At 41.5% G+C, this 25,151-nt stretch overlaps 1 protein-coding gene across 4 annotated transcripts in view; it reads right to left on the reverse strand.

Annotated features, from left to right (window-relative positions):
• Positions 1 to 9,432: 9,432 nt before the first annotated feature.
• LOC127008171 (vascular endothelial growth factor receptor 2-like) overlaps positions 9,433 to 25,151 on the reverse strand; it is a gene marked incomplete at its 3' end in the record, with an annotated part of 125,577 nt that continues 109,858 nt past the window's right edge. For 3 of the 4 annotated variants that reach the window (XM_050879861.1, XM_050879856.1, XM_050879868.1), the window contains 5 exon segments: positions 9,433 to 9,582; positions 15,491 to 15,596; positions 17,111 to 17,319; positions 18,876 to 18,998; positions 19,305 to 19,465. In XM_050879861.1, the coding sequence (XP_050735818.1) occupies positions 9,433 to 9,582; positions 15,491 to 15,596; positions 17,111 to 17,319; positions 18,876 to 18,998; positions 19,305 to 19,465 (749 nt within the window). 4 annotated transcript variants of the gene reach the window in all.

A 25,151-nucleotide genomic window follows, 5' to 3' on the forward strand; every position in this document is an offset into this window, starting at 1 on the left:
TATATATATAGAGAGAGAGAGAGAGAGAGAGAGAGAGAGAAGATGGCGCCACTATAAACACTTGCCTGCGCCATGACGGGCTGGGCTGAACGCCATCCAGGCCCCTCAAGCAAGCTTACCGGCGCTGAAGGAGTAGACGTAATATATATATATATATATATATATATATATATATATATATATATATATATATATATATATATATATATAAAATTTACAACAAAGGAGACAGCTCAAGGGCACAAAAAAGGAAACAATAATAAAAAAAAACGCTACTCGCTGCTCCTACAAAAAAGAATCAAAAGAGGTGGCCGAAAGAGAGGTCAATTTCGGGAGGAGAGGTGTCCTGATACCCTCCTCTTGAAAGACTTCAAGTCTTAGGCAGGAGGAAATACAGATGAAGAAAGATTGTTCCAGTGTTTACCAGCGTGAGGGATGAAAGAGTGAAGATGCTGGTTAACTCTTGCATAAGGGGTTATGACAGTTTAGGGATGAGCATGAGTTGAAAATCGTGTGCAGCTTGGCCGCGGGAGGGGGGGAAGGCATGCAGTTAGCAAGTTCAGAAGAGCAGGCAGCGTGAAAATAGCGATAGAAGACAGAAAGAAAGGCAACATCGCGACGGAATTTAAGAGGTAGAAAACTATCAGTAGGAGGAGGAGAGCTGATGAGACGAAGACCATTTAGACTCCACTCTGTCAAGAAAAGCTGTGTAAGTGGAGCCCCCCCACACGTGAAATGCATACTCCATACGAGGGCGGACAAGGCCCCTGTATATGTATAGCAACTGCGCGGGGGAGAAGAACTGGCGGAGACGATACAGAACGCCCAACCTCGAGGAACCTGATTTAGCGAGAGAGAGGAGATGTAAAGTTTCCAGTTGAGATTTTGAGTTAAGGATAGGCCGAGGATATTTAGTGTTGATGAAGGTGACAGCTGAGTGTTGTTGAAGAATAGAGGATAGGTGTCTGGAAGATTGTGTCGAGTTGATAGGTGGAAAAATTGAGTTTTTGAGGCATTGAAGGACACAAGGTTCCTCCTACCTCAGTCGGAAATGATAGCAAGGTTTGAGGTTAAGCGTTCTGCAGCCTCCAGTCTGGAGTCGTGTACTTCTTGTTGGAATGGCCTTCTACTGAAAGAAGTTGTATAATGCAGAGTGGAGTCGTCGGCGTATGAGTGGACAGGACAGTTTGTTGTGGAAAGAATATCATTGATGAATAACAGGAAGAGAGTGGGTGATAGGACAGAGCCCTGTGGAACAACACTGTTGATAGATTTAGTGGGAGAACTGTGACCCTCTACCACCGCAGAGATAAAACGGCCGGAATGGAAACTGGAGATAAAGGAACAAAGAGAGGGATAGAATCCGAATGAGGGCAGTTTAGAAAGCAAAGACTTGTGCCAGACTCTATCGAAGGCTTTTGATATGTCTAGCGCAACAGAGAAAGTTTCATTGAAACGGCTAACAGAGGATGACCAAGAGTCTGTTAAGAGAGCAAGAAGATCGCCAGTTGAACGCCCCTTACGGAACCCATACTGTTGATCAGATAGAAAGTTAGAAGTGGAAAGGTGCTTTTGAATCTTCCGGTTAAGGATTCATTCAAAAGCTTTAGATAGACAGGAAAGTAAAGCTATAGGGCTGTAGTTTGAGGGATTGGAACGGTTACCCTTCTTAGGCACAGGCTGTAGAAAGGCATACTTTCAGCAGGAAGGTAGATGTTGATAGGCAGAAACAAAAGAGTTTGACCAGGCAGGGTTTCAGCACCGAAGCACAGATTTTAAGGACAATAGGAGGCATTCCATCAGATCCATAAGCCCTCTGAGAGTTGAGAACAGAGAGGGCATATAAAACATCATTATGAAGAATCTTAATAACAGCCATAAAGGAGTCAGAGTGGGGATGACTAGGAGGAATATGCCCAGAATCGTCCAGGGTGGAGTTCTTACAGAAAGTTTGAGCGAAGAGTTTAGGCTCAGAGATAGATGAGACGGCAGTGCTGCCGTCAGGGTTAAGGAGAGGAGGGAAAGAGGAGGAAGTATATATATATATATATATATATATATATATATATATATATATATATATATATATATATATATATATATATGTGTGTATAGGGTAGGCGGTGGCTGAGTGGTAGCGTGCTGGGTCCACATTCACCACGTGATGGACGACACGAGTTCGAATCCCAACGCTACCACCTCGGATTTTTCAGTCACCGCCAAGTGGCTTAAGACTACCCACATGCTGTCCTGAAGACCACCCTTCAACCCGGACTCTAGAGGAAACTGTCCAAGTGAATCAAAAAGAGTTCAGGCGAGCAATGAGCCAAGATATGACCGCGACCCCACCAGTTTAGTTGTAGGTATGTGTTATTATAATATAATAACACCATGTTTGATATTTTGAGGTCTTAGAATACCATCCCGGCCCTCAAGCAAGCCTTCCGGCGCTGTATATATAAAAAACATATATATATATATATATATATATATATATATATATATATATATATATATATATATATATATATATATATATATATATATATATATATATATATATATATATATATATATATATATATATATATATATATATATATATATATATATATATATATATATATATATATATATATATATATATATATATATATATATATATATATATATATATATATATATATATATATATATATATATTATATGATCTATCTATCTATAAATCTATTCATCTATCTATCTATTCATTCATCTATCTATCTATATATATATATATATATATATATATATATATATATATATATATATATATATATATATATATATATATATATATATATATATATATATATATATATATATATATATATATATATATATATATATATATATATATATATATATATATATATATATATATATATATATATATATATATATATATATATATATATATATATATATATATATATATATATATATATATATATATATATATATATATATATATATATATATATATATATATATATATATATATATATATATATATATATATATATATATATATATATATATATATATATATATATATATATATTTTTTTTTTTTTTTTTTTCCCTGAAGATGTAAATACACGAAAGCGCTCGGGATTCTCGTGTTTCCTTGACTTCCTCAGTGGTCAACACCAAATATTTACAAATCACGCTCAACCCGAGAAGTGTCTTGATAAATCCTCGAACCTCTTTCTTCTCAATTTCTGCAACATTCGCGGTCTTCGTTCTAATTTTCATTCTGTGGAACACCATCTCTCTTCCTCTAAACCTCACCTTCTCTTCCTCACCGAAACACAGGTTTCTGAGGCTACGGACAGCAATTTCTACTCTGTTCCCTCCTACTATCTCTATCCTAAATTTCAATCCAAAGCTGGATGTTGCGCCTACGTGCGCAACGACATCACTTGCTCTCATTCCCACAACCTTGATTTTTCAGAATTTTCCACCATTTGGCTAAGACTTCATTGTCATTCTATTACTAAATACATCCGTGCTGTTTATCTCTCACCTAAGTCTACTAACTATGTAAAATTCTTTGACTACTTGAACTCTAAAGTGGAGCACATCTTGACCCACTCTCCCTTCCCTGAAATCTCCATCCTAGTAGATTTCAATGTTGACCACCAGCTTTGGCTTTCATCCTCTTTCACTGACCAGCCTGGTGAACAAACCTACAACTTTGCTCTCCTCAACGACCTAGAGCAGTTGGTTCAGCACCCTACTCGTATTCCCGACCGTCTTGGAGACAGGCCCAACATTCTAGACCTCTTCCTTACCTCAAACCCTTCTGCTTACTCTGTCAAACTGTTCTCTCCGTTGGGTTCCTCCGATCAGAACCTTATTTCTGTATCCTGTCCTATCGCTCCTGTACACCCTCTGGACCCACCGAAGATGTGATGCTTCTGGCATTTTGCTTCAGCTCGGTGGGACGACCTGAGGATGTACTTTTCCGATTTCTCGTGGAATGATTATTGCTTCCAGGAGCGAGATCCCTCTGTGTGTGCTCAGCGCATCACAGAGGTGATTGTCTCTGGAATGGAGGCATACATTCCACGTACTTTCTCTACTTTTCACGCTAAAAAGCCTTGGTTTAATCACGCTTGTTCTCGTGCTGTCAATGACAGAGAGGCAGCTCACAAAAGGTACCAGAGCCTTCGAACTAATGCTAACCATGAACTTTACATTTTTGCCCGGAGTCGTGCCAAATCTATTCTCCGATTAACCAAAAACTCTCATCAATAAAAGATGACAAAAACCTTGCTTTCTCTAACTTTTCCCGTGACTCCTGGCATCTAGCCAAAAACATCTCTTCCAACTTCACATCTTCATCTTTCCCTACACTCCTCAGTCCTGACGCCAACACTGCCGTCTCATCTATCTCTAAGGCTGAACTATTAACTCAAAATCTCAACTGGAAACTCCATATCTCCTCTCTCACTAAATCAGCTTCCTCGAGGTTGGGCGTTCTGTATCGTCTCCGCCAGTTCTTCTTCCCCGCACAGATGCTGTCCAAAGACAGGGGTCTTGTCCGCCTTCGTATGGAGTATGCATCACGTCTGTAACAACTCCACTCTGGACATTTCTGGGCATATTCCTCACCCTCTGACTCTTTTACGCCTGTTATAAAGATTCTTCAAAATGATGTTTTCTATGCCCTCTCTGGCCTCAGTCCTCAGAAGGCTTATGGACCTGATGGGGTGCCTACTATTGACATTAAAAACTGTGCCTCCGTGCTGTCATTCTGCCTGGTCAAACTCTTTCGCCACTGCCTGACAACATCTACCTTTCCTTCCTGCTGGAAGTATGCCTTCATACAGCCTGTGCCTAAGAAGGGTGACCGTTCCAATCCCTCAAACTACCGTCCTATAGCTTTACTTTCTTGTCTATCTAAAGCTTTTGAATCAGTCATTAACCGGAAGATTCAAAAGAACCTTTCCACTTCTGACCTTCTATCTGATCGCCAGTATGGGTTTCGCAAGGGGCGTTCTACTGGTGATCTCCTTGCCTTCCTAACTGACTCTTGGTCATCCTCTCTTAGCCGTTTCGGTGAAACCTTTGCTATTGCGCTGGACATATCAAAAGCTTTTGATAGGGTCTGGCACAAATCTTTGCTTTCCAAACTATCCTCCTACGGTTTCTATCCTTTTCTCTGTACCTTCATTTCCAGTTTCCTTTCTGACCGTTCTATTTCTACTGTGGTAGACGGTCACTGTTCTTCACCTAAACCTATTAACAGTGGTGTCCCACAGGGTTCTGTCCTATCTCCCACTCTCTTTCTGCTGTTCATTGATGACCTTCTTTCCAAAACGATCTATCCTATCCGTTTGTACGCCGATGGCTCCACTCTGCATTACTCAACTTCTTTTAATAGAAGACCCACCCTACAGGAACTTAACGATTCAAGGCTGGAGGCAACAGAACGCTTAGCCTCAGACTTTTCTATTCTTTCCGATTGGGGCAAGACGAACCAGGTGTCCTTCAACGTCTCAAAAACAGTTTCTCCACCCACCCACTCGACACAATCTTCCAAACAACTATCTCCTATTCTTTGACAACACTCAGCTATCACCTTCTTCAACACTAAACATCCTCGGTCTATCCTTAACTCAAAATCTCAACTGGAAACTTCATATCTCATCTCTTACTAAATCAGCTTCCTCGAGCCTCGGCGTTCTGTACCGTCTCCGCGAGTTCTTCTCCCCCGCACAGTTTCTATCCATTTCCAGGGGCCTTATCCACCCTCGTATGGAGTATGAATTTCATGTGTGGGGGGGCTCCACTCACAGCTCTCCTTGACAGAGTGGAGTCAAAGGCTCTTCGTCTCATCAGCTCTCCTCCTCATACTGATAGTCTTGTACCTCTTAAATTCCGCCGCCATGTTGCCTCTCTATCTTCTATCGATATTTTCATACTGACTGCTCTTCTGAACTTGCTGACTGCATGGCTCCCCCTCTTCCGCGGTTTAGCCACACACGACTTTCTACTCATCCCTATTCTGTCCAAATCCCTTATGCAAGAGTTAACCAGCATCTTCACTCTTTCATCCCTCACGCTGGTAAACTCTGGAACAATCTCCCTTCATCTGTATTTCCTCCTGCTATCAGGACACCTCTCCTCCCGAAATTGACCTATCTTTCGGCCACTCCTCTAACTCTTTTTAGGAGCAGTGAGAATCGGGCTTTTTTTTAACATTTGTTATCTTTTTTTATACCATAGAACTGACTCCTTTGCTGTATAATATATATATATATATATATATATATATATATATATATATATATATATATATATATATATATATATATATATATTTTGGGGAGACGGTGGCTGAGTCGACAGCGTGACGGCGCAGCGTTCAGGACGACGCGAGTTCAATCCCCGCCCGGTGCCACCAAGCTGGGATTTTTCAGCCGCCGCCGAGTGGCTTAAAACTACCCACATGCTGTCCAGAAGACCACCTATCAACCCGATGAGCTCCGGGAGGGCAGCATGAGCCAATGCAAGATGGCGCCACTCTAAAACACTGGCCTGCGCCACAACGGACTGGGCCATACCATCAGGCCCCTCCAAAAAAAAAAAAAAAAAAAGCCTACCGGCGCCACAGGCGAAGATGCAAAAAAAAAAAATATATATATATATATATATATATATATATATATATATATATATATATATATATATATATATATATATATATATATATATATATGCGGTACCCTCCCAAGTTTCGCGCTTGCTTCGTTCCGAGGGTATAGAGCTAGTATAGAGCTAAACTCGAGGATCGAGAAACTTGGGGTATTGACAACATTGAAAAAAACGCTTATTTGTTCAGACCCGTGGAGAAGCTGACTTTTTATTTTCATTTTACTCCGTTGTTATTTCAAAATACGTACCTTGGAAACAAAAAGAAAATGGGAAGATAACGGGTCGTTTTGAAGACACAGTTGAAGGCGGCTACCTTGCAACTGACTGACAATACTGAAAACACGCTTATGATTTGCTGCGAGTCCGATGACGTCATCACCGGCGCTCATCCAATTAGCGGCCTCATTGCCTTAAGGTGGTGTCACACTGGCCGTTTCCCTCCAACTGTCGGGGCTACGGGCAACGCCCGTTCGCCCAGCAGGGAGCGAGTTATCGGTTGTCCGTAAGCTGGTGTCACACTGGACACTCTTCCTCCCACCGTTTTGGCTGTAGGGGTAACCGGCAACTCCAACTTTTCCGGGAATGCGTCACACACTGCCAAGGTCGGTTGCCCGTATCCACATCTATAACGTAAACAAAGCATTCTCCCTGTATCGACATGGCGTCGTCTGCTAATGTAAGGGCAGTCGCTGATTGTGCTTCCGTTATCCTAGTTATGGACTTGTTGCCGCTGTTAAATGGAAGGAAAAAGCGGTTGTGGGTGTGGCGTGTCTGTGGAGCCTACGTGCCAAAAGTTCTCATTGTCACCACTGCACGCGCTCGGCCAACCCAAACCACCTAGATTCTGCCCTCATAAACACGTGGATCGAATTACATCAAAACGCACACTCACACACACACATGCACGCACACACCAGACTTATCAGGAACCATGGCAGATGTTTCTGACAAACAAATGGCTTCGCCATTTCCTAGAGTGTTATAACTTATTTGGTGAGTGGTACATATACAAACCAACATACCCAATGGCAAAAAGAGAGCAGTGTTAAAGACGACTGCTCTCTTTTTGCCAAGAGTTAGGTTTGGTTCGTGTGAGCCACTCACCAAATACGTTCTAACACATTCAAAGGAATGGTGAAATCATTTCCGTTTATCAGAAATATCTGCCATGGTTCCTGATGAGTCTGGTGAGTGTGTATGTGTGTGTGTGTGTGTGTGTGTGTGTGTGTGTGTGTGTGTGTGTGTGTGTTTGTTGTTACTCGATCTATGTGTTTATGTGGGCGGAATCTAAATGGGTGGATTGGCCGCGCCTGCGCAGTGGTGACGATGAGAAATGGCACGGAGGAACCACAGGCAAGCCACATGGGCACGATTATGGCTTCAAGGACGGGAGGACAGAAATGTTTAACCAAACCTCGTCAGAGAACTGTGCTGTTACGACCGGTGCTGTGTTCCTGAGCCAATAAATAGCCTTCATGGAGTGATTCATGGGTAAATTAACGGGAAATATCATCTTGCTATTTTCAAAAAACATAACTGTCTTGATGTGCATATGCAAGTTCGTAAATTTGGCACATTTATTTGGGGGGGTGGCTAGAGGGCATCATATGATTATGAGGTGGGGGGGAGTTGGCAAGCGAAGTGAGCATAGCTTTGCTGTCGGGGGATGCGTGAGAACAGCTATGCTTATCAACAAGTCTTTGTTTGTTTACATTCGCTTCTGAGCATGCGTAGTTCGCAGGAGGGCAGCCAGGAACACAACACCGGGAATCCTTCTACAATTTTCATAGACTGGAGAAAAAAAAATTGAACTGTGGTTCCAAAGCACGGGGTGTTCTCTGATCTTGTCAATTAAATAGTACACAAAGCAACTTTGCCAGTCCACTTTACGAGTCTCTTGATGGACCATCTTCCACTGCTTCTTACTCCTCAGCCACTGCCGTCGTCTGTTTGTTTACAAACAACCACGCAGTTGCTCGTACCCACAACCATTATCCATCCGTACGGACAACCGATAAATCGCTCCCGGTTGGCCATACGCCGCGGTTGCCCGTATCCCCAAATGTTGGAGAAAAACGGCCAGCGTGACACTACCTATAAAGGCAGTGCGCGTGACGCCGATGGTAGGTAGACGTGACCCGTACATGCCAAAGCAGTGCAAAACTCGGGGCGATAATGCGCAACAGTCGGGATGGTAAAAATTTAGGACTAAGCGCGAAACACGAGGATCGCGAAACTCGGGTAGCGCGAAACACGGGAAGGTAATATATATATATATATATATATATATATATATATATATATATATATATATATATATATATATATATATATATAGTTATATAGTTATATAGTTATATAGTTATGGTTATAGTTATAGTTATAGTTATACATTAACAAGGATTGAGTCAACAGTAAAAATTGTGTTTTCCTCATTTTGGGCATCTGGTACATCACCACTTCAGAAATTCCCAAGGGATGCATAGTAAAAGTTGGGAACAAAGGTTGTGAAGAATGCTCTGTAATTTACCTGTTTCTAAACATGCTCAACAATAAAATTTCAGTATAGCATAAAATCACAACGGGCCCCTTACCTTGGTTCTAAATATGGAACACATGTGAAGTCTCTCATGATGGCTGCCCTAGTAACTGACAGTGGAAAAGAGATTTACATGCACCATTAGAAAGTGATAGTTTCCACACACTCGGTAGTTCATGTTCGACCTACCTGAACAGTTTTGTGCAGTAGGCCTTCAGGCTCTGCTGCCTTGGTCAGATTCTCAAAATTTGGACTGGCCATCATGTTGAGGTAGTCCGGCTCCTCCTTAAATCTCTCCTCATTCATTTGAATGTAGATGTCATTCATAGGCAAGAATTCCTAAAATTTAGAAGAGAAAGTTTTGAGATTAGAATACAAGAAGACAAAACAAAATCAGTTCAGCATAATTTTTAATACATTACTTACATTGTGCATCAAACTAAATATTCAGGTAGTATTGCGTTAGAATTTAGTTTCATGTTCTTTTGGAGACACAGATTATGTTTTCATGGACAGAATGTGATTGTTTATTTTTGTGGAGACGGGTGGCAGGAGGAGCATAAGGTTTGAAGTTGGTTGCTGTATATTTTTAAATAGTTTATAATCACTGTTGTACTTACAGGGGGTGGGTGGGTCGAGGGGGGGTAAAGCCGCCCCGTTAGCTGTAAGGTTATGCTAGGTTTGGTTAGGTTGGGGAGTCGAGGCGATGCCCCCGTTACCTGTTAGGTTATGTTTGGTTTGGTTAGGTTAGATTGGGGGGGCGAGGGGGGCGAAGACCCCTCCGTTAGCGGTTATGTTACGTTTGGTTAGGTTAGGGGGGGTCGAGTGGGGGGCGAAGCCCCTCCCCCCCGTTAGTGAGAGAGAGAGAGAGAGAGAGAGAGAGAGAGAGAGAGAGAGAGAGAGAGAGAGAGAGAGAGAGAGAGAGAGGGAACCACTCTCATTATTATTATTATTATTATCATTAATATTATTATTATTATTATTATTATTATTATAATTATAATTATTATTATTATTATTATTATTATTATAATAAAACAATATTGATCTTGGCTACATTGAAGAGAGAGAGAGAGAGAGAGAGAGAGAGAGAGAGAGAGAGAGAGAGAGAGAGAGAGAGAGAGAGAGAGAGAGAGAGAGAGAGAGAGAGAGAGAGAGAGAGAAAATAGAGAAGTTACAATGAAGTTAAAAAAACAGATATAGTATGTACTATGGTCTATGTTATGCATCAAAGAAAAAAATGTACGGGACATGAGATTGAGCGGCGATCATGTTAGTGCTTGCTTGTATTGTTGTACACTGCCATGTAGTCATCGTCAGAGGCAGTCATGGCGCGCCGCCTAGGGTTTTGTGACGAACAGATTTACTCAGCTATTCATTTAGTATTTAGTTTTGAACAATAACTGAAAAGTCAGAATGATTGAATCACTAATTCTGATGACTGATACCGATTTATTGAGTCCGATTCACTGTGGAAAAAAAAAAATCTGTGAGCATGCCGCCCTGCAAATGTGTTCGATAATTTTCTAAGTACCGCAAAAAAGTACCGCAGGATTTTTTAGTGCGGTCAGCGGTAGTGCCGTATTTTCAAAAAGTTTGTGTTAGTGCGGTAGTGCGGTACTTTAATGTGATGCGGTACTAACGCACTGCCGCACTAATTACCGCACTTGCCCTCTTCTGCTAGCTGCGGGCAGCTGAGCCCTTATTTTACTGGACATTCCAGAATATTCTTTACATGTTTCGAAGCGCGTTCCAATAGCAACTGCTAATTTCATTGAAAGTTATTTTACTTAATGGCGTATATTAATCTCGCTTTATTTAGCAGTCATGCCTTTAGGGTAAATTACTAAAGAGTTGATTACAAATGCAACTTCTGGGCAGTGAAGTATTGCCTGTATAGTGGAACAACTCAACCACCCAATTACCCACGGCTGCTCAGCTTGGCTTTCAGACCCCAGTTCACTTCTTAGACAACCCTTAATTCCTAACACCTTCTCCCCAGTGTTAAAGGTAAAGTTGGGGGGATATGCTATAGCAGTGCTCTGGCCCTTTGACCCTTGGATCGAGCCTGTGGTGGGAAAGAACCGTTAGCCTGATGCAGGGCCAATGGGACATCAATGTTACCACAGTGGAGTTACCTTCTCCAGGTTTCCCCAGGTACACATTTATTGACCATCCTGAAAGGAGGGATGAATAGCTGGGTGGGCTGCGCGCCAATTACCCAGGCCGGGATTTGAATACAGGCCCGCAGATTCAACCAGGGATGCTAGACATTACACTGCAATGTTAGCTACTATAGTATTCCCATTTGAAAATGGCCCGAGGGGTTTCGGCCGATGCGGGTCAGCCCCGCCCCGCAGCTCTGCCACAGTCACTCTCAAGACCTCTCGCTTCCTCTCATATGTCAGCTATTTACTACCTTTAAATGGATTTAATTAAATAATTGGATAATCCAATAAAGTCATATATTGTTAAGATTGTTTCGTTTTTAGAATAATAACAAAGATGTTGTATAAATACCACGATACTTGACAATGTTGTATTTCAACATTGTCAAGTGTCGTGGTATTTATACAAAATTTTAGTTATTATCCTAAAAACGAAATAATCTTAACACTATTGGATTATTCAATTACTTAATTAAATTCATTAAAAGGTAGTAAATAGTCTTAACACTATAGAATTATCCAATTATTTAATTAAATTCATTAAAAGGTAGTAAATAGCTGATATATGGGAGGAAGCAAAAGGTCTTGCGAGTGTGTGGCAGAGCTGTAGGGCAGGGCTGACTCGCATCGGCCGGCCGACACCCCAACGGCCAGTTTCAAATGGGAATTCAATAGGCAAATGTCTTGTCCATGATATTGCTGTTATCAATTTGCTTTCAGGAAAGTTTACATCCCACAAGAAAATGGTACATTTAAGTTGGCGCCATAACATCTGAAGCCAGATTAGAAGAAATATCTCTATCCACTTACAACGTTTCACTCAGGGAATGGCTACATCAGGAGTGTCCATACGCTGATCAAGCACTTCCTCATTGTATGATCAACTTTACCACCACCAGCATAGCTTTCACTGCTGCACTTCTGTCAGATAAATAAATCTAAGTGGTAGTCTCCTGCCTGCCCTCCCCATCCCCTTCTCTTGATGTTCAAACCCTTTCATAAACTCACAAGTCAGCATTCTCTTCAAGTTCATGATCCCCCTCATCGTGTCATCAGTCTTCCACACCACCAGTCTACAGTACCCTCTCGAGTTTCACGCTTGCTTGGTTCGGCAGGTATAGAAGGGTTGCACGTGACGTCATCAGCAGCGATCAGCTGATCACTTCTCAGCTGCCCCGCAAAGGCCCGCCATTTTGGGAGGCACATATATAGCACAAGAGAGCTCCTCAGCTTTTCCCCGCCATGTTACTGCGTTGGTGTTTGTGTTAGTGGCCCATCTATTACTGTGTTGGTGTGTATGTTAGTGTCCATCTGTTACTGTGTGGGTGTGGGTGTTAATGGCCATCTGTTACTGTGTGGGTGTGGGTGTTAGTGGCCCATCTATTACTGTGTGGGTGGGTGTGTTATTGGCCCATCTATTACTGTGTGGGTGTGGGTGTTAGTGTTCATCTATTACTGTGTGGGTGGGTGTGTTAGTAGCCCATCTATTACTGTGTGGGTGTGGGTGTTAGTGTCCATCTATTACTGTGTGGTTGTGGATGTTAGTGGCCCATCTATTACTGTGTTGGTGTGTATGTTAGTGTCCATCTGTTACTGTGTGGGTGTGGGTGTTAGTGGCCCATCTATTACTGTGTGGGTGTGGGTGTTAGTGTCCATCTATTACTGTGTGGGTGTGGGTGTTAGTGTCCATCTATTACTGTGTGGTTGTGGGTGTTATTGGCCCATCTATTACTGTGTTGGTGTGTATGTTAGTGTCCATCTGTTACTGTGTGGGTGTGGGTGTTAGTGGCCCATCTATTACTGTGGGGGTGGGTGTGTTAGTGTCCATCTGTTACTGTGTGGGTGTGGGGGTTAGTGTATATATTACTGTGTGGGTGTGGGTGTGTTAATGTCCATCTAATACTGTGTGTGGTAGTGTCCACCTATTACTGTGTGAGTGTGGGTGTTAGTGGCCCATTTATTACTGTTACTGATAGGTGCTACACTGCCACTCGCGGTAGGTAAACAGGGGCTGCCAAGTATAGGTCAGTGGGCTTTTTGCGAACCCCTTACGTTCTTATGTTCTTACTAAACACCGCCCGGGGATGCCCGGGGTTATATTAGTTATATATTCATTGTTCTTATCATCAAATATATCTTGAAGTTTGATAATAAATGTACATACTGCATGTCCATCATCATTTGGCACCCTAATGGATAGTTATATAACGAAGCCTAGCCTCACTCCAGATTTTTTGCATATTCACTTAGATTGTGTTATTAAGACGGGAGGCACGGGCCAGCCATCATCAATGGGGCAGGGACTCAGCTGATCGCTCTTGCCTCCCAATATGGCTGACAGTTGATTTTCCTAAAACAAAAGAGAAGCGGTGTGACGTCAGTGCAACCCCTCTATAGCGCTAAACTCGCAGATCGCGAAACTCGGGGTACTGAAAACACTGAAAAAGCACTTATTTGCTCCGGCCCGTGGAGAAGCTGAGATTTTTCCCACTTTATTCCCTTGTTATCTCAAAATACGTACTGTGTAAAAAGGAAGAAAATGTGAAGAGAGAACGGGTCGTTTTGAAGCCGCAGTTGAAGACGGCTGGTTGCCTTACGATTGGCTGACAGTTCTGAAAACACGCTTGTGATTCGCCGAGTTCGATGACGTCATCGACGGCGTTCATCCAATCAGCTGCCTCTTTGACGAAACGAAGGCTTTGTGAATCTGAAATCAACGTTGATAGCATATATAGTTAAATCATTAGTTCGTAGCTTTTACCGCGGGCCATTAGCGCTCATCTCTGAATTTCGAACCTGCACGTGTGAACACGGTCCCCCAGCCGCTAGTTTCTCGAGAATTTCGTACAGAGATTCAAAGTCGGCTGCATTTCACGGGAAACTCATCGAAATTCTTGTCAGAAACTCAGTCACCAGCATGTCGGTTATTTTCTCGTGAGGTTGGTAAGTTGTGGTCACAAGAAGAAGAAGAGCGTATTAGCTGATCGGTTCAGTAGCTATCCGAGTGTTTATTCCAGTACAACAATGAGTTCCACGAAGCTAGATTAGCCTGGTATAACCTGATGTAACCAGGTTGAGGAGGTCTTGAACTTGAGTCGTGTCCGAGCGTAGCCACTGCCTCATCATGTCTGGGTCCTCACTGCTAAATTATCAGAGCATTTAACGGTAGCAAGCTGTAACACACTCTACCTTGTCTCCGAGCTAACATCTCACGAACCAACAAATGCTTTCTTTTCATTTTTTTTCTTCAGCAAACACCACAAAGCAAACTGCAACGTCTGGATCCATTGTTTCTTTTGCTTTTCAGCTGATATATCCCAGAATACAACAGTCCTTTGTGTGACCAAACTTGAGGATAAATTCGAGGCCGAAAATTGTCGGGAGATAATTTCGGTGGAAAATTCCCGAGAAACTAGCTTGTGTGACCGCGCCTTTAAGCTGCTGGTGTCACACTGGGCCTTTTACCTCCAACCGCGTTGGCGATAAGGGTGACCAGCAACTCTACCTTTTCCAGGTGTGCGTCACACACGTCCAAGGTCGGTTGTCAGTATTTGCAAGGTAAAAAAGCAGTCGCCCTGTATCGATTAAATAGTAAACAAAGCATCTCTGCCAGGCTACTTTACGAGTTTCTTGGTTGGCCGTTTTTCACTGCCCCTCACTCCTCAGCCACTGCCGTCGTCTGTTTGTTTACATACAGCCGCGCCGTTGCTCGTACCCCCAACCATTTTCCATCCGTACGGACAACAGACAACTCGCTCCCGGTTGGGCGCACGGGCAACCGCGGTTGCTAGTAGCCCCAACGGTTGGAGGAATACGGCCAGTGTGACACCGGCTTAAGGAATCGCGCGTGACACCGACGGTAGGTAGACGTGACCCGTACATGCCAAAGCAGCGCGAAAGTCGGGGCGATAATGCGCGAAAGTCAGGATGGTAAAAATTTAGGATTGAGCACGAAACTCGAGGATCGCGAAGCTCGGATAGCACGAAACTCGGGAGGGTGCTCTATTCTCCACTATTTTAGTTTCATTCATAGCATACATCCTACACATGAGCCCACAGCTCCTCAGTCTTGGGCCTACCTCTTTGAGGCTTGATGGCATCAAAAATCCCAGAATGTCCACCAGTTGGCTGAAGGAAGGTCGATCCTTTGGTTCTGTCTTCCAGCAATCCATCATGATCATGTGGCTGAAGAAAATGCAAGGTAAGTCAACATATATAAGCATTATGTAGGTGAAAGCAACGTGGGAACTTGTGAAAGCCTCAACACGTGATGCCTCTACTTTTGTAATTATTGTTATTGCATAAATCTGACCTTTAATGAACACTCAGCAGCAACAACGTTGTTAACAAAAGCAGAGGTGCCACAAATTTGTATGTCCTCAACTTCACCATCTTTAGATAAATGATCAAATGGAGCCCAGTAACATCTCCAATCAGTTTCATGCTTAGACTGCTTCACACTGTGACTCATCAAAAAATGACATCCTAGCTTGTAGTTAGAAAAGAGAACAATCCTGCCAGTCCTAGCATGTGATTCAGAAATTTGGCACCTCATAATCTATTTAGAGGGAAGGGTAAGAAGCACACAAAGAGGAATGGAGAGAAAATGCTGGGTGTAACATGGAAAGATAAGAAGCGAGTATTGTGGATTAGAGAACAGACATGGGTTGAAGACACTTCAGTGACTATTACAAGTGGCCTGTCATATCATATGTAGATCTGATAACAAATGGACAAGAGGTAACAGAGTGGCAACCCAGGATTTATAAGAGAAGTCAGGGCAAGTGGCAGACCAGGTGAGAAATAAAATTTGATCATTTGAGGCTCTCTGCGTAAGAAGGGGAAAACACACCACCAGGCTTAATTTTGGATTCCTTTTTTTCCCCCTTCCTCTGAACGCCTGTGTTGGCTATATCTCCCTTACTAGATTGGAAGTAATGTTGAAAGTCTACACAACAAACACAATGCGTCGAGGAAGGGTGAAATGAGTAGAATCTGACACAACACCATTTTTGCCCCGGTGATGCGCTTACCCCTTCTTACGGGAGCGCCTCATTGGCAGAACAGGATGGAGTACACGAACTACAAGCAGAGAGAGGTGGAGAACGCTGGGAAAGGCAGTGAACTAGAAATGGTTAAAGATGATGATTATGATAATGAACAGTTCAAGAATGGCATTTTGTCATTTTATGCTTCTGGGTTTCAAATGTGCAAAACATGTACAATAATTATTTCTTTATCATTACTTTAAATTATGGTGTTGATCTGCTACCCTTAGTAAATCTGGGTCATTCTTGCTATGTAAAACAAAACAAATTTATCCCCCCCACCCCCACACACACACACACATTTAGGCCCAAATAGATTTGCTTTCGAAGACCCTGACTTTCTCACAATTATATGCATGTTATTCTGTTTCATGCTTTTGCCATGTTGTGTATCTCACTGACAACTCAAATAATTTATATTATCACTGTCCTCACCACATTCAACTTCCATGTCATATCTCTGATCCATTTCAGAGGAAGAAAATAATTTCACTTTAACAATATTTTCATGTCTTTAGAATATCAACATAAGTATGCTAACTTCTTCCAAGAAAAGTCTGAAAAAGGATGAAGCCTCCAATAATACCTTCAAGCCTAAATATTTTACACCTCGTCTTAAAAACTAGAAATCAACGAAATCTGGAGATTTACATATCATCATTGGCATATTTGGGACGGCCCATCCTGTGACCTTCCTCCAGATACTGCAGCAGGCTGGTGCACTCAATGTTTGGGTACGGTGAGCCTCCCAAGGAAAATATCTCCCACAGGGTAATACCAAAAGCCCAAACATCGCTCTCCACAGAGAAGATTCGGTCACGAATGCCCTCAACTGACATCCACTTGACGGGCATGAGAGCCTGTAAGGGTGAAAATGAGGGAGTGGTGCTTCAACTTACAGCATAATAATATCATGAATTAATAGGCAGCACTCAGTTTGACAATAGCCACCATGTCATTCTTAAGATAGCAAGAGTTTGTCAATGCAAATACAGTAAAACCCAAACTATCCGACCCTGAGGTACCCAGAAATACTAACGGCCATATTCCCGTCTAGCGATGTTTTCCTTCCTAGCAGGGATCCAGATCGAAACCTGTGAAACACTCTTATCTGGTAACACTGCTTTCGGTTAATGTTATTAATTAAAATGAAAGCCACGTATTTTCGTTAGACTGTGTTATTTTCAGCAAAGCAGCCTGATCGTTCCATAATATTTAAAATAACTGGGCTACATGAGGTCACATTCGTTGACTTCAATGCTGTCTGTAGTCACATATCGCCGTCTGCTTTTACGCAATGTAACAAGCAGTAGCTGCCTAGGAATAGGTTTTTGCACCCTGTATGTAAGCGTTTGTGGCTAAAATCCTTGATATTAGGCTAAAAGCATGCGAAATGTACTACAGTGGGTTGGCAGCTTAAAAAAACTCGCCCGTGACATATGTTGTAAACATCCTGTGCACAAGAAATCTGAGTAACTTCCCTATATTAAACTTCCTGCCCAGCACAGTACTTATCTCATGTACGAAATATGGATGAGAAAACAGTTGAATTAAACGAGGTGGTGGTCCATGGACCACGGTTCAGCTGACGATTGTTGGAACACGCGGTGATGCCGCTTCCTCTATGTGAAAAGCGTATAGCTTGAACATTTGAATATTTCGCAGTTCTTCTACTTCCACTTATTAATAACAATATGTAATTCTTATTCTGATAACATAATTCTCGCTCATACGTTTCACTTTGTAGAACATACTTTACGCTGTCAATAAACGTGACACCCTGCAGGACAACATCACCCTATTTCTTCACTTCTACAGTAAAGTCTTATAAACGTGTTTGTATCTTTAATTTTTTCCTCATATTCAGGTCGAGGTGGACTGAAATTCACGTATTATACGCCAATGAGAATATACTAGCACTTCATTATGCATAAATGACGATATAATCCCTAATTATGTCCCAAGGAAAAAGTCCAAGGGAGGTATGGAGGTCCCTTGGAAATGATAAGATTTCCTTTCGAGGATGATGTTGGGAGACGGGAATATGGCCCTAAGTTTCCGGCAAAGATCTAGCTGATCCAAAATAAAAGAAAATCAATAAAAAAATTCTAACTGCCAGAAGAGTTAAAATACCCGCACTGTATTGCTGTTTACTTTTATTCTCCATCTTCGCACTAACAACACCGCACCCCTACCCTGCAGCCCCACCCCCTTCCTCAACACACCCCACCCCAATCAGCTGATTTGCTTATGGTATTATTACACCTGCCTCGGTGGTGCCCTTAGAAGTGCCACAAAAGAGAGAGAGAGAGAGAGAGGGGGGGCTTCACCATCATTAAATACGATTACATAGTTATGATAACAAATATATAAATCAGCAACAGTAACGCATCACAGTATCTGGGTAAAAACTCACATCTCTTTGCTTCCTGTAGACGTTATCTTTATATATGTCTCGAGACATACCGAAATCACTGATCTTCACCACATTATTGTCAGCAAGGAGAAGGTTCCGAGCAGCCAAGTCTCCATGAAGGATCTGCGAAAGAAAACAAATCTTGATAGCAAGGTCTTGCAGTGATGAGCAATATTTTTTCACCTACTGATGATTTATCATGGTGTGTGGTGGTGGGGTGCTAGTGAATCTTGTGCCAGATTTGAAGGGAAGGGAGTCGTGTTTAGCTGACGTGATGCTGCACAGAAACTATCATTTATCAGCAACATCAGCCCCTGGGCTTTGAGCATTCAAAGTGATGAGCAAATTTTTCAGATCTTTCAGAAAATATATCTTAAAATATGATAGCCACATAAATTATCAGTTGTAACTAAATATATATTGCCGTACGTTTCTTTTGGACAAGTAAGCCATGCCTTGAGCCACCTGCCATCCCCAGGAGAGGAGGTCACATGTGGAGAAGGGAGCAGTGAATCCAGGGACACTGCCAACTCCATATGTGAAGACATTCCCTTTGGAGTCAAAGTGAGTTTCACCCATGAAACAGGAGTCTGCAGAAAAGAGGGAAAGTGAAACAATCCATAACACTGGTCAACACAATTTTTCTGGCACAAGGTTTTAAAACGGATTTTAACTAAATTTGTACTGCTGAATCCAGATATGACTTCAGTTTTTGTATATCACATCAGGTTTTGAGATATAAATATACCATCTGGAATTTTTACAGGAAACTGAAAATTTGCTCATAATCGAGGGTTTAAACATAAATACATACATTTTTTAGGTACTATATTTTGTGTTTTCTAAAGCTATTGATTGTTAATACAAAGTCGTAAAAGTTTATGCACATTTAATAATTAAGTGTAAGAATAAAGTGTAAAAAAAGAAAAAAATAATGTACGGTACAAATAGTGCACGCATCAAGATCAAGTCACAGCTATATGAACTTCCTCTTCTTAGCCGATCTCTGATGTACAGTTTCTGAAATATCTCTCATCAAGCTCCAGCAGTAATCCGCCATCATGTTTGAGTCCCATCGGCCTTGGTAGCGTTCTTCCTTTACTTTAATGTCTTGATGAAAGCGTTCCCCTTGCTCCTCGCTCACATCCCCAAGGTTCTCTGGAAACTCGCCCAAGTGAACCTTGATACTCATTCTACATCCAGGTTCTTGTAAACTCAAGAGCAGCTCTTTCACAATCTCTTCATAGTTGTCTGCTTTCTTGTTCCCTAGAAAGTTCTGCACCACATTAGAAAATGCATTCCAAGCTCTCGCCTGTGTCTCAGTCATTGTTGTAAGAAAGTGTGGATCTCTGAGTAGTGTTCTTATTTGAGGCCCATCAAATATTCCTGCCTTTTTCTTCTCGTCACTGAGACTTGGAAAAGTTGAACATATGTATCTGAAACAGTCTCCACTATGATCAAGAGCTTTGACGAATTGCTTCATCACACCAAGTTTTATGTGCAGGGGGGAAAGACAACGTTTTTCCTATCAACCAGAGGATCATTAATGATATTCTTACCACCAGGCGTCAAACGAGCCTTGGTGGCCATTTCTTTTTCACCCAATGGTCTGCTGTAGCCCTACTGTCCCAGTAGCACAGAAAACAGGGGTATTTTGTGTACCCTCCTTGCTGGCCTAGTAGAAAGTTTACCATTTTTAAGTCCACACAAATTAACCATCCATGAACATCGTATTGCAACCTCTCCAAAACAGTCTTAATGTTGTCATACTCTTCTTAAAGTTCTTCAGAACGTCCTATTGGGACTGAACCATACTTATTTCCATTTTGAAGTAGAACACATTCCAAGCTCCTTTTAGAGCTGTCAATAAAAAGTCTCCAATCCTTTAAATCATATGCTGGTAGTCCCATGGAGAGAAGAAGCTCTTTTACATCATTACAATAAACAAGCTGGCCATGTGAATGGAAGTACTTCCGCAGTTCCGCTTCTCTGTTGCGATAAAAGGAGACACTCGTGCCAGGTTTCAGCAGTCGTTTCTCTTGCAGCCTGGAAGCCAACAATTCAGCAGACTCTTTTGGTAAATATAGGTCTCTCACCAGATCATTCAATTCAGACTGAGTAAACAAAGTTGTTTTTTCACAATCTTCACCAGATGGCTTAAAAATGTCAGTCTCCTCATCTTCATCAGTTGAAGCAGGTGAAATGATGTCTGTGTCATCAATTTCTGGAAGCTCAGTAAATACAGGCACAGGTATTTCTTCACTGTGTGCAACTGGTCGAATGGCTGATGGGATATTTGGGTATTGCAAGTATTGTCTGTTTTTCTTATTGAAACCTTTTACATTGACGAGGCAGAAGTAGCAGTTGTTCAAATGATTAGTTGGTTCTCTCCAAATCACTAGCACGCCAAACTTGAGTCTAGCATTCTTTCCTTAAGACCATGATCGCAAAGTTTCAACACAGGTTTTGCACACTTTGTGAGGAGCCCAATTTTTGTCCTGGTCTCCAAGTGCTACTTTAAAGTACGCAAAATACACCCTCTTGACAAAGTTGGTAACGTTGCGCCTTTGAGTCTGCAAAGTAAAGCTTCCACAGATGTAGCAGAATATATCTGGGTCATTGCAGCACTTTCGTCTGTGGGATGTTAAAGCCATAGCTAGATCATCAGTTTACACCTGAAAACTATAAAAAAGGAGTTAGTGGCTTTAAAGTAAGTTTCAACATAACCATATTATCTAAATTAAACACCAAAATCTGTAGACAAAGACCGCCATAAAGCTGTGAAAAGGTAATTTTTAGTAAAATCCATGAAAATGGGGTATATACTGACAGCGCAAAAATGTGATGTGATGGAGCAAATCTGAGATCGGAATTGGATTCAGCACCCCAAAATTAGTATAAAACTGCTCTAAGGTTCCAGGCCAGAGATTTTTTTTTCCTTGTAGACCTGTGTAATGTATTGAAACTGCATTAAGTATATGTTTACCTTTGCACCAACAGTTCTACATGCAGGCAATACTCTTTAAAATAATGTAAATGTTCCCTGAACTTTACGTCATGTAGACTCCTTTGACACTACTATCACTTCATATCATCAAAAAGATAAAATATATTTAAAATGATTTTGTCACTCTGTACATATTTCATCTCAATTTTTAATTGTAACTAAGCTAATGACATCATGAAGGTTGATAAACATCAGTTCCAGAATCACTGGCGACTGTGCTCATATTGCCTCCATAAACAACTACTGTATAATATATATAAGCCGTGTTGAAAATTGTCCTCTCAGTAATGTCTACACGTAAGTCAATAATGACACTGTAAACTCAGACACATAATCCAAGATTTTCATATAACTCCTATGAGTGCCAAAAATGCATTTAAAGAATTGACAACACACTAACGTAATGAGGACAAACCTCCAGGCAGGCTAGCGTTGGAAACTGTTAGCGAACCAATCAGGTTGCTTCCGCTAAATTTATTTCCGTTACCTTTAACAAAGTCCTCTAACAAAATGTGGTGTGCGCTGTGGGCAATAGTGCAAATGTTCAAATTAGGCTAATCAAAGTAATGAATTATGTCATGTTAAACACACAGTCGCAATAGAGTAATAATAAAATAAAATAGAATTGTGTTATTAATATTTGTTAACGCAGAATGATAAATAATAAGACGAAATATTTAACTTGACCGAAAGCTAATATAAAATACAATTATAGATTAATTATATAATTATATATTATATAATCATAGATATTATATATAACTGATTTTAAAAGAGGGTGTACATGAGTGACTGGACGTAATCCAGAAATAATGTTGAAATCAGAGGAGTATATGCTGAAGGGCTGGAGGCTAGGGAGAGGCCTAAAGTGATAGGCATGTCTACAAGGCAGTTAGGGACAGATGTAGGTTGCTGTACCAGCTGCTCTAGATCGTTACTGAAAGCAACGTTGCAGACCTGTTCACCAGGTTGGCCAGTGAGGGTGGATGAAAGCCAAACCTCGTGGTGACCCCTGACATCTCCAAAGATAGAGAGTCAAGCAAAAGGTGAATGGTTAAGGACCTGGAGGTAGAATGGGAGGAGAGGCCCTGCTCACCCCGCACATTTCACCAGGAAGTGAGGCCTGACTGTCCAGCCGATGACCCGACCAGGACTGGCAAAAGCCCGCTTGTCACACTGCGCTGTGTGGTCTTTGCATGGAGTTTGGATGGGTATTACACACATGTATTATATTATTTTAACTTTAATGAAGACATATAAGTAACGTTAAAAAAGTAAAATATAGATACTAAAATTATAATACTTAAATGACTATATATACATAAAGATAGGGAGAGAGAGAATGTGTATGCTACTGGCCAGTGAAGTGAGTTAGTTTTGTATATGTTTGGTGATTCCTTACTCTAATTCTGTCCTGTAACATGGCAGTGATCTGTATCCCAGTATAGAAACACCTCACCTGCAAATACTTTTCAGGAACTGCCTTAGTTAATAAGTGCAAGTGATTTACATGGGGCTCTGTGTCATATATATGTTCACATAGTTTAGAGAATATGTCTTTACTGATTTTTTTTTTTTTTTACAGCAAAGGAAACAGCTCAAGGGCATAAAAAGGAAACAGTAATGAAAAAAAGCCCGCTAATCACTGCTCCTCTGAAAAAGAGTTTAGAGGAGTGGCCGAAAGAGAGTTTAATTTCGGGAGGAGAGGTGTCCTGATACTCTCCTCTTGAAAAAGTTCAAGTCGTAGGCAGTAGGAAATACAGATGAAGGAAGATTGTTCCGGAGTTTACCAGCGTGATGGATGAAAGCGTGAAGATGTTGGTTAACTCTTGCGCAAGGGATTTTGACAGTATAGGGATGAGCTTGAGTAGAAAGTCGTGTGCAGCGGGGCCGCGGGAGAGGGGCAGGCATGCAGTTAGCAAGTTCAGAAGAGCAGTCAGCGTGAAAATATTGAGAGAAGATAGAAAGAGAGGCAACATGGCGGCGGAACTTAAGAGGTAGGAGAATATCAGTTAGAGGAGGGGAGTTGATAAGACGAAGAGCCTTATTAGACTCTATTCTCTCCAGGAAAGCCCCCCCCACACGTGAGATGTATACTCCATACGAGGGCGGACAATGCCCCTGTATAAGGATAGCAACTGTACGAGGGAAAAGAACTGGCGGAGACGATACAGAACGCCCAACCTCGAGGAAGGTGATTTAGTTAGCGAGGAGATGTGAAGTTTCCAGTTAAGATTTTGAGTTAAGGATAGACCGAGGATGTTTAGTGTAGAAGAAGGTGACAGCTGAGTGTTGTCGAAGAATAGGGGATAAGAGTTTGGAAGATTATGTCGAGTTGATAGGTGGAGAAATTAAGTTTTTGAGGCATTGAAGGACACCAGGTTCCTTCTGGAAATAATATCAAGGTCAGAGGTTAATCATTTTGCAGCCTCCCGTCTAGAGTCTTGTAATGCCTGCTGTGATGGTCTTCTAGTGAAAGAAGTTGAATAATGCGAATTAGAGTCGTCGGCATATGAGTGGATAAGACAATTTGTTATGGAAAGAAGATATTGGTGAATATCAGAAAGAATGGGAGACAGGACAGAGCCCTGCGGGACACCACTGTTGACAGGTTTAGGGGAAAAACAGTGACCGTCTATACCACAGTGGAGATAGAACTTCCGGAAAGAAAACTGGAGATAAAGGTATGTAAGTCTGTAATGCCGCACTTACCACATTATGGAAGTGCACCCTACCCAGTGTGAAATATGGAGCTTTACTACTTACCATAATTTCTCTGAAAAGCTTTTCACTTGTTGCACATATATTTATTATGTTGTAGGTTGGATATATTAGTTTTCCTCTTTCCTAGACTGTGCACGACGGGGCCGGCAATGTGTGCAGCAATTTTATTAGGGCACTTTAATAAGTGTGAAGGACTGGGAATGTATCCATAATCATTTTCTGCAGTTACTATAGTTGTTTCATCTTTGACTCTGCTTTTCACAACAGAAGAGTTTATAATTTTTACAGAATGCTGAGTTACATCATTACGTTCGCTAGATACAGTTAGTATCGGTACATATTCCAGGGGGAGGCAATATCTAGCATGTCATTATGCACTAGCAACTTCTTACAGGCAGACGAAAACTGTCTAACTGTAGATTATTTTTAGTATTGCATCCTCCCATATGCCTTACTTTCCCCCAAAAAAAGAGCTCAATGTGATCTTGACTTAATTTATACGTCATTAAAAACTTCAGTGTTGAACCATTAGATGCAATTATGCT

The sequence above is a fragment of the Eriocheir sinensis genome, chromosome 4, assembly GCF_024679095.1.
Source record: "Eriocheir sinensis breed Jianghai 21 chromosome 4, ASM2467909v1, whole genome shotgun sequence".
Lineage (NCBI taxonomy): Eukaryota > Metazoa > Arthropoda > Malacostraca > Decapoda > Varunidae > Eriocheir > Eriocheir sinensis.